Source organism: Amblyraja radiata, chromosome 7 (assembly GCF_010909765.2).
Source record: "Amblyraja radiata isolate CabotCenter1 chromosome 7, sAmbRad1.1.pri, whole genome shotgun sequence".
Lineage (NCBI taxonomy): Eukaryota > Metazoa > Chordata > Chondrichthyes > Rajiformes > Rajidae > Amblyraja > Amblyraja radiata.
This window is the reverse complement of record NC_045962.1, coordinates 8,517,644-8,531,536: the sequence shown is the minus strand read 5'-3', so window position 1 is coordinate 8,531,536 and position 13,893 is coordinate 8,517,644. Positions and strand designations below refer to the sequence as shown.

General features: G+C 45.4%; 1 protein-coding gene across 1 annotated transcript in view; it reads right to left on the bottom strand.

Moving 5' to 3' along the window:
• Positions 1-13,893, bottom strand: part of cers6 (ceramide synthase 6) — a gene marked incomplete at its 5' end in the record, with an annotated part of 112,499 nt that overhangs the window by 44,197 nt on the left and 54,409 nt on the right. The window contains one exon of the mRNA XM_033023654.1: positions 12,249-12,306. Within this exon, the coding sequence (XP_032879545.1) occupies positions 12,249-12,306 (58 nt within the window). The remainder of the gene's footprint in view (positions 1-12,248; positions 12,307-13,893) is intronic.

Sequence of the window (13,893 nt, the reverse complement as noted above, 5' to 3'; positions counted from 1 at the left end):
GGCATTTGAAACAGCTAATATCTTTTATCTTATTAGCATTTTGAGCCAGTCATCCAAATTATCGTTCTGGCATCAAAGCACCAGATTTAAAAAGCTTTTAGCAACGCCGACAGGACACGTTTGATGAACCGCAAGAGAACAAAAGTGCAATAGAAATGCAAATGAAAATCTCAGAACTGCAGCAAGCAATAACAGTAAATCTTGGACAACAGGTCTACCATTATCTCAGATGTAATAGTCTTTTGGCGAAAGCAAAGATGCCTGGGACACAATAGGCGTTAGGATGAATGAGGGGAGAGCAGGAACGTGGTGTGAAGCAAAGGGGCAACCATTGTCATATTGGAGGATAGAACGGACTCAAAGGGCCAAATGGTCTACTCCTGCTTCCATTTTTCTGTTGCAATGTTCTCTGAAAGAGGTGCAGGGACATTAATGGTGCTAAAGGTTTGTGCCAGAGAAGCAACCGACATCTCAAAGACTTGGTAGACACAAAATGCTGGAGTAACTCAGCGGGACAGGCAGCATCTCTGGAAAGAAGGAATGGTTGACGTTTCGGGGGCGAGACCCATCTTCAGACTCCAACGACTTGTCCCACCTCAGTCATTCCTTCTTCTCCCCACTCCCCTCCCATCCGGCAGAAGGTACAGAAGCTTGAAAGTGCCCTCCACCAGGCGAAGGAACAGCTTCTTCCCCTCTTTTATCAGGCTTCTGAACGGTCCTTCCATAAGCTAGGGTACTCTCTGATTCACCTCTACTGCATGGTGGACATTGGACTTTGTCTCTGGAACTGATGCATTGCAATGCTGAGAACTCTATTCTGCACTCTGTGTCTTCCCCTTTACTCTGCCTATTGTACTCGAGTGTCACTTGATCGTATTCATGTGTAGCATTGTCTGATCTGAATGGGTAGCATGCAAAACAAAGCTTTTCAGCGTACCTAAACCTCCTAGCCCAAAGACAATACCCTGCTACACAATTAAGCCATTTTTTAACTACGAGGTTAAACAGAAATGGCTGGTTCGCGTCTGACACCGATTTCTCTTCAGCACATTGTAACTGTTTTTCCTGCATTTATCTCTATCTCTGATCTATCTCTGCCTGTTTTTCCTGCATTTGTATGTGACGAGTAATATCATTTATCATTTACCTATTAAGGTCATAACTGATAGTAGCAATGTTACAAAATTTTGAGATTTTAAAAATCAAGTCTGTAATTTATCCCATCAGATAAAGCATAAAAATAAGTTTAATTTGACACCTAATTCACTTTCATATCTCAAGTATTTAAAAAGTTATGGCCATTTTCATACTCGGAAATGAGCATCTTGTTCCCTATTGATTTTCTATGGACATAACAAAAAAGCTGTGATCATGAACAGTCAAAAGCCCATAACTTTCTTAAAAATTAAGAGAAATGAATGAAATTTTCAGTTATCATAGATTGAAGCATTCTGAAACAAATATAAAATAATCTTACTTGGATGACCTGAAATTAAAGCATATAATTAGTTAGTTACCTAATTGTAGCTAATTTCAGACTTCAATTACTAGATCTAAACATCTATCCATTTCTTAATAAATGATTAACATTTTTAAATAGCCTAAATGTCCAAATAATATTCACAAATAATTCACAATAAAACATGATTTTTAAATCTCATTTACATTAATTTATAGGCCAAATGGAAGGAATTTAGTGTTCAATTGCTGTAAATAAATGCCCATTTAAATCAGCTTTCCAGTGGGTCCCTGTGGAACGCGCTGGTTTAGAACGTTCACATTGCGGTAGATTTGTGCCCCAAATGCCCAGAAAAATACTGCGGGATATAATGGGCCCAAAATGAGCTCTCGCAATATTAAACTTTGTATAAAGGGATCTTTAGAAGCCCTTTTTAATGTAAAAATATACAGCCTACCTTCAGCTGTTTGCTTTATGAGACCCTGCGGTTGCTGGCGGTCGCGGGTTTAGAGATTGATTTTTAAACTACTATAACTATTATACGAGGCCTTTAAAACTAATAATAGCTTTTGCGACGGGGTCTTCCAGCGATTTTTCGTTAATAATTAACTAGGCTGAACATCTTCGATTTGAACAGCCTAGAGAAAATCGCGTTTTAAACCCGCCCCCTCTAAACGGCGCCAAAATCGCGCACACCCGCAGCGACAGATTTTCAACGACGCTTCAGGTAGGCTTTGCAACATACCTACTGATAGGAGCAGAATTAGGCCATTCGGCCCATCAAGTCTACTCCACCATTCAATCGTGGCGGATCTTTCCAAAAAATCCTACAGATATCAGTGAACAAACTAATGGCCTGTCTAAGAGGAGAACAGAAACTGTTCAATATCTTTTAGATGGAAAGATCAAATGATGTTAAATCATAAAATGAACCCACACACAGGCGGGATGTTAATTAAGGTCATAACTGATAGGAGCAGAATTAGGCCATTCGGCCCATCAAGTCTACTCCACCATTCAATCGTGGCGGATCTATCTCTGCCTCCTACCCCAATTCTCCTGCCTTCTCCCCATAACCCCTGAATCCCGTACTAACCAGTACGTACCAATCAAGTCCCTGCATGACGCAGAACGATGGCAGATACAACGGCAAACATCACATCCTGACAATCCCATCTTATTTACTGGCTGACTATTTTAATATCTGCAACCCTGGACCTCTCACCATCAACTAATGTCATTAATTCTTTAGAGTTTATTTTAGAGATACAGCGAGACCACACCGACCGACGATCACCCCCCCCCCCGTACACTAGTTCTATCCTAACACTCGGGACAATGTACAGAGGGCCAATTAACCTATAAATCCGTGCGTGGAACGAGCTGCCAGAGAAGCTGGTTGACTCAGGGATGAGAACAACATTTGTACCGATACATGGATAGGAAAGGTTTAGAGGGGTATGGGCCAAAGGCAGGCAAATGAGACTAGCCTAGATGGGGCACATTGGTCGGCATGGTCGAGTTGGGCCTAGGAGCCTGTTTCAGTGCTGTATGACTTTATGACAGTAATGGGTAATTGAATGGAATGCGACACATGAGCAACTTCTAGTCTTTGTTTCATGGGAAGATGGATGTCCATTACGTGGCGGGATATCACCAGGGACTAAACCCCAGCTTATGGAAGGTCCGTTCACAAGCCTGACAACAGAGGGAAGAGGCTGTCTGAGTCTGATGGCGCGCGCTTTTAAAGGGCTTTCTCACGGTGCGACCTGACCCAAGACCTAACAAGAGTTTAACATCTGGGAACCTCCTGCGATAACAGTACGGCATTCGTGGACCACCGAGGACCTCCGTGGCGCTATCGTGTAACTTTGTAAGGTCGGGAGAAAATTCAAACATTTTTGAATTTCTCCAAGAGTGACTTGAGCACTTTTTGGTGAGCGTTGCAACATTGTATGAAGCAGATGCCAGTGCGATACCCGTGCGATATCCGTAATGACTCTTGCGGGTACCGTGGGAACTCCTGCGAACGGTAAACCCGGAAGCTTGACAGAGGGGACATAAGGTGAGTAATAGGTATTAAAGGGGGCTTGGGATGTGGAGGAAGGGAAGGGGGGGGGGGGGGGGGGGGGTGTGCTCTGGGGGATTACAATGCTCTCTGGGGTGCGGGAAGAAGGGTCTCAAAAAGCAACTCGCCGATTTGCTCTTAAGACAATTTGCTTGGATTTGAATCTCCCCGCAGTACAAGGAAGTAGAGGCAAGGTTGCGCCGTGTGTTGGAAGGAACTGCAGATGCTGCTTTAACCCGCCAGAGAATTCTGGAGAGAATGAATAGGTGACGTTTCGGGTTGGGAGACCCTTCTTCAGACCCGAAACTCTCGAGCCGAAACGTCACCTATACATTTTCTCCAGAGATGCTGCTTGACCCGATGAAGTGCTCCCGTTTTTTTGTGTCTATCTTCGGGTTAAAGCAGCATCTGCAGTTCCTTCCAACACACGGCGCAACCTTGCCTCTACTTCCTTGTACTGCGGGGAGATTCAAATCCAAGCAAATTGTCTTAAGAGCAAATCGGCGAGTTGCTTTTCGAGACCCTTCTTCCCGCACCCCAGAGAGCATTGTAATCACCCCGAGCACCCCACCCCCACCCTTCCCTTCCTCCACACCCCAAGCCCCCTTTAATACCTATTACACACCTTATGTCCCCTCTGTCAAGCTTCCGGGTTTACCGTTCGCAGGAGTTCCCACGGTACCCGCAAGAGTCATTACGGATATCGCACGGGTATCGCACTGGCATCTGCTTCATACAATGTTGCAACGCTCACCAAAAAGTGCTCAAGTCACTCTTGTAGAAATTCAAAAATGTTTGAATTTTCTCCCGACCTTGCAAAGTTACACGATAGCGCCACGGAGGTCCTCGGTGGTCCACGAATGCCGTACTGTTATCGCAGGAGGTTCCCAGATGTTAAACTCTTGTTAAGTCTTGGGTCAGGTCGCACCGTGAGAATGGGCCATCAAGCTTCTCTACCGTCTGCACAGTTTTGCTTCTGAGGTTCTCATTTCATCACCAGCCGCACTACCTGGGATTATTTGTTTTCATAATTAATTCAGACACACTATTTGCTGGAGGAAACTGCCAGTTATTATGCTCAATATTTTGCAGCTGAATGGCATGAGGTTTTATGTAAGTTTAATTCAGAGTTGTTGCGAAAAGGCATCAAAACCTCGGTAACGTGTTTAGTCATAGGGAGTACAGAGAAGGTTCACCAGACTGATTCCTGGGATGGCAGGACTTTCATATGAAGAAAGACTGGATAGACTCGGCTTGTACTCGCTAGAATTTAGAAGATTGAGGGGGGATCTTATAGAAACTTACAAAATTCTTAAGGAGTTGGACAGGCTAGATGCAGGAAGATTGTTCCCGATGTTGGGGAAGTCCAGAATAAGGGGTCACAGTTTAAGGATAAGGGGGAAGTCTTTTAGGACCGAGATGAGAAAAACATTTTTCATGGTGAATCTGTGGAATTCTCTGCCACAGAAGGTAGTTGAGGCCAGTTCATTGGCTATATTTAAGAGGGAGTTAGATGTGGCCCTTGTAGCTAAAGGGATCAGGGGGTATCGAGAGAAGGCAGGTACAGGATACTGAGTTGGATGATCAGCCATGATCATATTGAATGGCGGTGCAGGCTCGAAGGGCCAAATGGCCTACTCCTGCACCTATTTTCTATGTTTCTATGATACAGCGTGGAAAAGGGACCTTCGGTCCAACTTGCCCATGCCGACTAATATGTCCCATTTCCCTGCGTTTGGCCCGTATCCCTCTAAACCTGTCCTAACCATGTACCTGTCTAAATGTTTCTGATATAGACACAAAATGCTGGAATAACTCTGCGGGACAGGCAGCATTTCTGGAGAGTAGGAATGGGTGACGTTTAGGTTCAAGACCCCTCTTCAGCGTCTTAAACGTTGTGATAGTACCTGCCTCAACTATCTCCTCCGGCAGCTCGTTCCATACACCCATCACCCTTTGTGTAAAAGCGTCACCCCTCAGGTTCCTATTAAATCTTTCTCCCCTCATCTTAAACCTGTGTCCTCTGATTCTTGATTCTTGAGTCTGGGCAAGAGACTCTGTGCGTTCACCCAATCTATACCTCTCATGATTTTTGTGTGCCTCTGTGGGATCATCCCTCATCCTCCTACACGACCAGTTTCCTTTCTTTAGTAGATACTGGTTGCATAAGTGGTGAGAGCAGGTATTGACGGGGGTGGTTCTGGGACACCAGCACGAACTGTTGAGCCTTCCTGAGGTGTCGTGGGGCCTAACTCAATGAAACATCAGTGAAGGGAAGTGCCCACTTGATAACCCCAATGATATACTTGCATCTACACGACCAGTTTTTTTTTAATGAGCTTGTTAACATGTGGGTAGCTGATTGTTGCATATGGAGTCAGTTATTGTCCTTAGCTCAAATAGTAGAATCAGTTTAGATAGTGCTTTGGCTTTGGCCTTGGTTTCTTGGTTGAGTGCTTATCCTGGTGTTACTGCACAAGTACTTTGTGTTTCAATTGTAATTATTAATTGTTGAAAATATTATCAGCGGTTCCTGGTTCTTCCCGAAAATGCACTTTGCATATTTATATATCGACTGGGCTTATATTTACTGGAATGTAGAAGGATGTGAGGGGATCTTACAGAAACATAAAATTCTTAAGGGATTGGACAGGCTAGATGCAGGAAAAATGTTCCCGATGTTGGCGGAGTCCAGAACTAGGGGTCACAGTTTTAAGAATAAGGTGTAGCCATTTAGGATTCAGAAGAGGAAAAATGTTTTCACCCAGAGAGTTGTGAGTCTGTGGAATTCTCTGCTACAGAAGGCAGTGGAGGCCAATTCACTTGATGTTTTCAAGAGAGAATTAGATTTAGGGGCTAAAGGAATCAAGGGATATGGGGAGAAAGCAGGAATAGGGTACTGATTCTGGATGATCAGGCATGATCAAATTGAATGGCGGTGCTGCCTCGAAGGGCTGATTGGCCTACAAATTCATCTACTTTCTGTTTCTATGTTTCTATATCAGTAGATTGCCTTTCAAGGAACATACTTTATCAGAAAAGGCAAATGTAGAACTAATCCCACTGCCCTTTGTTGACGTATCGCACTGGCACGGCTTACGGGGCACCTCTAATGTAACACGTATGTTATAGATACATAGAAAATAGGTGCAGGAGTAGGCCATTCGGCCCTTCGAGCCTGCACCGCCATTCAATATGATCATGGCTGATCATCCAACTCAGTATCCCGTACCTGCCTTCTCTCCATACCCCCTGATCCCTTTAGCCACAAGGGCCACATCTAACTCCCTCTTAAATATAGCCAATGAACTGGCCTCAACTACCCTCTGTGGCAGAGAGTTCCAGAGATTCACCACTCTCTGTGTGAAAAAGTTTCTTCTCATCTCGGTCCTAAAGGATTTCCCCCTTATCCTTAAGCTGTGACCCCTTGTCCTGGACTTCCCCAACATCGGGAACAATCTTCCTGCATCTAGCCTGTCCAACCCCATAAGAATTTTGTACGTTTCTATAAGATCCCCCCTCAATCTCCTAAATTCTAGCGAGTATAAGCCAAGTCTATCCAGTCTTTCTTCATATGAAAGTCCTGACATCCCAGGAATCAGTCTGGTGAACCTTCTCTATGGCTATAATGTCCTTCCTCAGATTTGGAGACCAAAACTGTACGCAATACTCCAGGTGTGGTCTCACCAAGACAATGTTTATTAACCATGTTCAGTTAATGGATAACGTGAGAACATATATTTGTTTTGACTTAGAATTCAAGGACACTGTCTTACAGGTTAAAATGTTGGGTGGAGAAAACATTGATGGAGAAAAATTGTTGATAAATGTAGCTTAATTTAGCTTAATGTAATAGCTTAAATGTAGCTCGATTGTAAATAAAGCATCACTGAACCATTAATATTTAATTGATGTGCGTACCAACATCTTTTTGTCTATAAACAAGCACTGAACATAGAACAGTGCAGCATAGGAACAGGCCCTTCGGCCCACAATATCCCTGCCGACCAACTAATCAGCATATCCATGCGCCTATCTAAAAGCCCCTTAAATGCCCACTATCGTATCTGCCTCTACCACCAACCCTGGCAGCGCGTTCCAGGCACCCACCACCCACTGTGCACAAAACTTGCCCAGCACATCTCCTTTAAACTTTGTCCCTCTCACCTTAAAGCTATGCCCTCAAGTCTGTGACATTTCCACCCTGGGGAAAAAGGTTCTGACTGTCTACCCCATCTATGCCGCTCAAAATTTGATATACTGCTATCAGGTCTCCCATCAACCACCGGTGTTCCTGAGAAAACAATTCCAGTCTGTCCAACCTGTCTCAGTAGCTAATACCATCTAATCCAGGTATCATTCCGGTAAACATCCCCGGCACCCTCTCCAAAGCCCTCACATTCCTCTTGGGACCAGAACTGCACGCAATACTCCAAATGTGGACTAACCATAGTCCTAGAAAGATGCACATTGCCTTCCTGACTCTTATACTCAATGCCCCTGACCGATGAAGGCAAGCATTCTATATCAAGATGAGCATACCTATACGTGGATGTTGCCAGGACTCAAGAGTCTGAGCTGTAGGGAGAGGTTTAGGAGGCTAGGACTTTATTCCTTGGGGCACAGGAGGATGCGGGGTGACCTTATAGAGGTGTATAAGATCATGACGGGATTAGATAGGGTCAATGCACAGTCGTCTACCCAGAGTTGGGGAAGTAACAACCAGAGGACATAGGTTTCAGGTGAGGGGGGGAAAGATTTATTAGGAACCTAAGGGGCAACTTTTTTTACACAAAGGGTGGTGGGTGTTTGGAATGTGCTGCCAGAGAAGGTAGATGAGACAGGTACTATCACAACATTGAAAAGGAATTTAGACTGGTACATGGATGGGAAAGGGATATGATCCAAACACAGGCCGGTGGGATGTGTTGGTCTGCGTGGGCAAGTTGGGCTGAAGGGCCTGTTTCCCTGCTCTAGGTCTCTATATGCCTGCGTGATCACTCTGTCTACTTGTGTTGCCACATCCAGTGAACAGAGGCGCAATGACAGAGGCACAAGTCTCCTCTGTAAACGCCACGCTAGCATTTGCTGGTTGCTTTATTTAAAAGAACCACAGGAAGGGTGTCGACCCGAAACGTCGCCTCTTTCCTTCGCTCCATAGATGCTGCCTCACCCGCTGAGTTTCTCCAGCATTTTTGTCGACAGTGATTATCAGGGTGCTCAGCTTGAACAAACATGGATTGATTTTGTGATTATATGCTTCAGACACAGAAGCTGATATCGGGTGGTTCTTGGAGGAAGTTGTGATGGTTTTCCAATAGATCCTTCTAGAATCATAATTACCCACTGGAAATGTGGAATTACAAAATCAGCTTGACAATTTTTGTTTTAGTGCTTACAAACTGAACCATAAATGTGAAATAAACTCCTCAGAAGCATCAAACCTCTTCCCCCCAACCCCACCATTTCCCTCCACCCTGATCACCCTGCTCTTTTCCCCTCCACCGTACACTCATATGGTCATAAGACATACGGGCATAAGTAATAGGAGCAGAATTAGGCCATTCGGCCTGTCATCTCTACTCCGCTATTCAATCATGGCTGATCTATCTCTCGCTCCGAACCCCATTCTCCTGCCTTCTCTCCATAACCCCTGACACTCATATCCCATCCCTGAGTCCCACAGTTCCCTTTTGTCCCCCCTCTTTCTCCTCCGCCATCCCCTTTTACCCACATCCCTCCCTCCAGCTTTTCCTTTCACTCCTCCTCTTAGAGTCATAGTGATACAGCGTGGAAATAGGCCCTTCGTCCCAACTCGCCCACACTGGCCAACATGCCCCAGCTACACTAGTCCCACCTACCTGCACTTGGTCCATATCTCTCCAAACCTGTCCTATCCATGTACTTGCCTAACTGTTTCTTAAATGTTGGGATAGTCCCAGCCTCAAATACCTCCTCTGGCAGCTTGTTCCATACACCCAACACCCTTTGTCTGAAAATGTTACCCATCAGATTCCTGTTAAATCTTTTCACCTTCACCTTGAAGCTATGTCCTCTGGTCCTCGATTCGCTGACTCTAGGCAAGAGACTCTGTGCATCTACCCGATCTATTCCTCTCATGATTTTATACACCGCTATAAGATCACCCCTTATCCTCCTGTGCTCCAAGGAATAGAGACCCAGCCTACTCAACCTCTCCCTATAGCTCACACCCTCTAGTCCTGGCAACATCCTTGTAAATCTTCTCTGAACCCTTTCAAGTTTGACAATATCTTTCCCATAACATGGTGCCCAGAACTGAACACAATATTCTAAATGCGGTCTCACCAAAGTCTTATACAACTGCAACATGACCTCCCAAGTTCTATACTAAATAATCTGACTAATGAAGGCCAAAGTGCCAAAAGCCTTTTTGACCACATTTATTTACTTGCGACTCGACATTCAAGGAACCAGGCACCTGTACTCCTAGACCCCTCTGCTCTACAACACTACCCAGAGGCCTACCATTTACTGTGTAGGTCCTGCCCTTGTTAGACGTCCCAAAATGCAACACCTCACACTTTTTGTGTATTAAATTCCATCAACCATTCCTCTGCCCACCTGGCCAATCGATCCAGATCCTGCTGCAATCGTTCACAACCATCTTCACTATCTGCAAAACCACTAACTTTTGTATCATCAGCAAACTTGCCAATCTTGCCCCATATGCTCTCATCCAAATCATTCTCACCCCTCATTTCTCATTATCTGACATATTTTGCCTCCTTTTCATCTCCAGCCTTAGTCACTTACTTCACCCATCACCCCCCTGACCTGTATCCACCTATCACATTGAATTCTCCCAATTTTGTTAGACCTTGCTGTCTCCTCCCATCCCTCAGCCTTTGGGCTCCTCCTCCTCCTTTTTCCTTTCTTCTCCCCCCCCCCCCCCCCCCCCCCCCCCCCATCCACAATCAGTCTGAAGAAGGGTTTCGGCCTGAAAAGCTGCCTATTTCCTTCGCTCCATAGATGCCGCTGCACCCGCTGAGTTTCTCCAGCATTTTTGTGTACCTTCCACCTATCACTCGCTAGGTTTTGTCCCACCCTCACTTCTCTTTCCCAGCTTCCGCCCCTTTTACTCCATCAATCTGAAGAAGGGTCCCGGCCCGAAACTTTGCTTGTCCATTCCCTCCACGGATGCTGCCTGGCCCATTAAGTTCCTCCAGCACTTTGTGTTTTGCTCAAGGTTCCAGCATCTTCAGTTCCCCGGTGTCTCAGTGTCACATAGCAATGTCTGTAGGCTGAAGGGCCTGCTGTGTGACTCTACGACTCAAATACATCCAATCAGTGAAATCCCCCAAACTGACAAAGAGATTGGGGGACATCATGATGTTCACTGGTTTGAGTCACATCATGAAAACCAAAAGCTAACAGTAGCTAATGAAATATCGAATGATCATTGGAATTTCAACGATAGTCATTGGGAAATTTAAAACAACATATTTGCTGGCTGTCCTATGCAGGGAGATGATGGTAACACAACATTTAGTCTGGTCCATGTACACCATGGGTGGCACCGCGAGCGGCAGCCTCGTCGGCAGCGTGTTCGACCTTTTGACTTTTTTTGTTTTTTAGTATGTCTAATGTATGTCTAAATGTATGTTTTTGTGTGGGGGGGGAACTGTTTTTCAGTCACTTACTTCGACGGAGATATGACTTTTCTCTTTGTCGCACCTTCGCCCCACCCCCCCCCTCGCGGCCTAACAACTGGATTGATGCGGCCTTTCTCGGAGGCCGACACAGAGCTTCAGCAGCAGTCGCGGTGGATTTACCATTGCGGAGCGGGGCGATCCCTTGCCGGGGATCGGCAGAAGAAGTGCTCCGACCGCCAGCCTGTGGACTATGGCATCGTGAAGCCGCTGTCTCCGGTAAGAAAGTGGCCGATTCGGGAACTCCAAGTGTGTGCTCCGATCCGTCCCGACGTCGGAGTTTCCATCATCCCGATGTGAGGGCCTGTACATCGGGCCCGCCGTCCATAGCGGCGACTTCGGAGAGTTCATGGCCCCAACCATGGTGAACAAAGGAGGAAGATTGACTGAATGGTATTGCCTTTGTGTTATATGTTTGTGTTATATTCTACTGTGTATTGTGCTGTTTTTGATTGTCTGGCTGCATGGTAAATCATTTCACTCTATCTTAATGAGTGCATGTGCCAAATAAACTTGAACCTTATACATCATCATTATTATGGGAAGACACAACGTGCTGGAGTAACTCAGCAGGTCAGGCAGCATCTCTGGAGAACATGGATAGGTGATGTTTCACAGAGTGCTGGAGTAACTCAGCGGGTCAGGCAGCATCTCTGGAGAACATGGATAGATGATGTTTCACAGAGTGCTGGAGTAACTCAGCGGGTCAGGCAGCATCTCTGGAGAACATGGATAGGTGATGTTTCACAGAGTGCTGGAGTAACTCAGCGGGTTAGGCAGCATTGGGTCGGATCCCTTCTTCTGACTTCAGGACCATCCTCCAATCAGTCTGAAAAAGGTTCCCGACCTGCAACGTCACCTATCCATGTTCTCCAGAGATGTTGCCAGACCCGTTGAGTTACTCCAGCACTCTGTGCCTTTCCTTGGTAAACCGGCATCTGCAGTTCCTTGTGTCGATACCTTATTATTAACATTGAAGAACAGAATAAAAAGATGATCCCAAACTATTTTCAGGTTCTGAATCACCTACCTTCTTCAGGAACCGCACACCGTACGAGAATATATAAAGATAAAAGGTGAACTTCCACCTGTAGGAGAGAACAGAAAACAATCATAAGAAAGCAAGAGTTTTGCCACACAGCTACAACTTTCATAATCAGTTACACTATATCAATACCGGTCATTTAAACAGTTATGAGGGTAAAGATTTGCTGTAGAATGAAGCTTGTAGAAACCATTCCATACCAAGTTTGCCTTGGACACAATGCCTAAGGGAGAGGTTTTGTTTTAGTTTAGTTTAGCCTAGAGATACAAAGCCAAAACAGGACCTTTGGCCCACCGAGTCCATGCCAAGCATAGAAACATGGAAAATAGGTGCAGGAGGAGGCCATTCGGCCCTTCGAGCCAGCACCGCCATTCATTGCGATCATGGCTGATCGTCCCCAATCAATAACCCATGCCTGCCTTCTCCCCATATCTCTTGATTCCACTAGCCCCTAGAGCTCTATCTAACTCTCTCTTAAATCCATCCAGTGATTTGGCCTCCACTGCCCTCTGTGGCAGGGAATTCCACAAATTGGCAGGGAATTCCACAAATGGCACTAGTTCCACAAATACCACAAAAACCAGTGATCACTCCGCACACTAACACTATCCTACACATGCTAGGGACAATTTACAATTATACAATTTTACCAAAGCCAACTAACCTACAAACCATAGATAGATACAAAAAACTGGAGTAATCTCTGGATTAATCTGGAGTAATCAGGCAGCATCTCTGGAGAGAAGGAATGGGTGACATTTTGGGTCGAGACCCTTCTTCAGACTGGTTAGGGATAAGGGAAACGAGAGATATATGATGTGGAGAGATAAATAACAATGAATGAAAGGTATGCAAATAAGTAACGATGATTAAAGGAAACAAGCCATTGTAAGGTGTTTGTTGGGTGAAAATGAGAAGCTGGTGCGACTTGGGTGGGGGAGGGATGGAGAGAGAGGGAATGCCGGGCCTACCTGAAGTGAGACAAATCAATATTCATACCACTGGGCTGTAAGCTGCCCAAGCAAAATATGAGATGCTGTTCCGCCAATTAGCGTTTAGCCTCACTCTGACAATGGAGGAGACCGAGGACAGAAAGGTCAGTGTGGGAATGGGAGGAAAATGATGGGCCCGTCTCAATTAGGCGATTTTTTCGGCGACTGCCGGCGACTGTCATAGTCGTAGCAGGTTGATGAAAAACCGGAGATTGGACCCCCCCCTACGACAATGTCTACGACAATGTTTACAACAACCTACCACCTAGTCGACGTCAAGCTACGGCAAGCTACCCACAACCGGCGACCTATTAGGACATACAATACAATACAATACAATACAATACCGTTTATTTGTCATTTGAACCTCACATGAAGTTCAAATGAAATTTGGTTTCTGCAGTCATACAAGAAAAGAACCAAGACACACACCAACACAATGTACACAAACATCCATCACAGTGAATCTCCTCCTCACTGTGATGGAAGGCAAAGTCTTGTCTCTCCCCTGCTCTCCATTCCTCTCCCGAAGTCAAAGTCAAAGCCCCCGGCGGGCGCTAGCAAGTCCCACATCAACCTATGACCACACCTACGACCACCTACATCCACCCACGACAAGCTACGACAAGGTATGATCC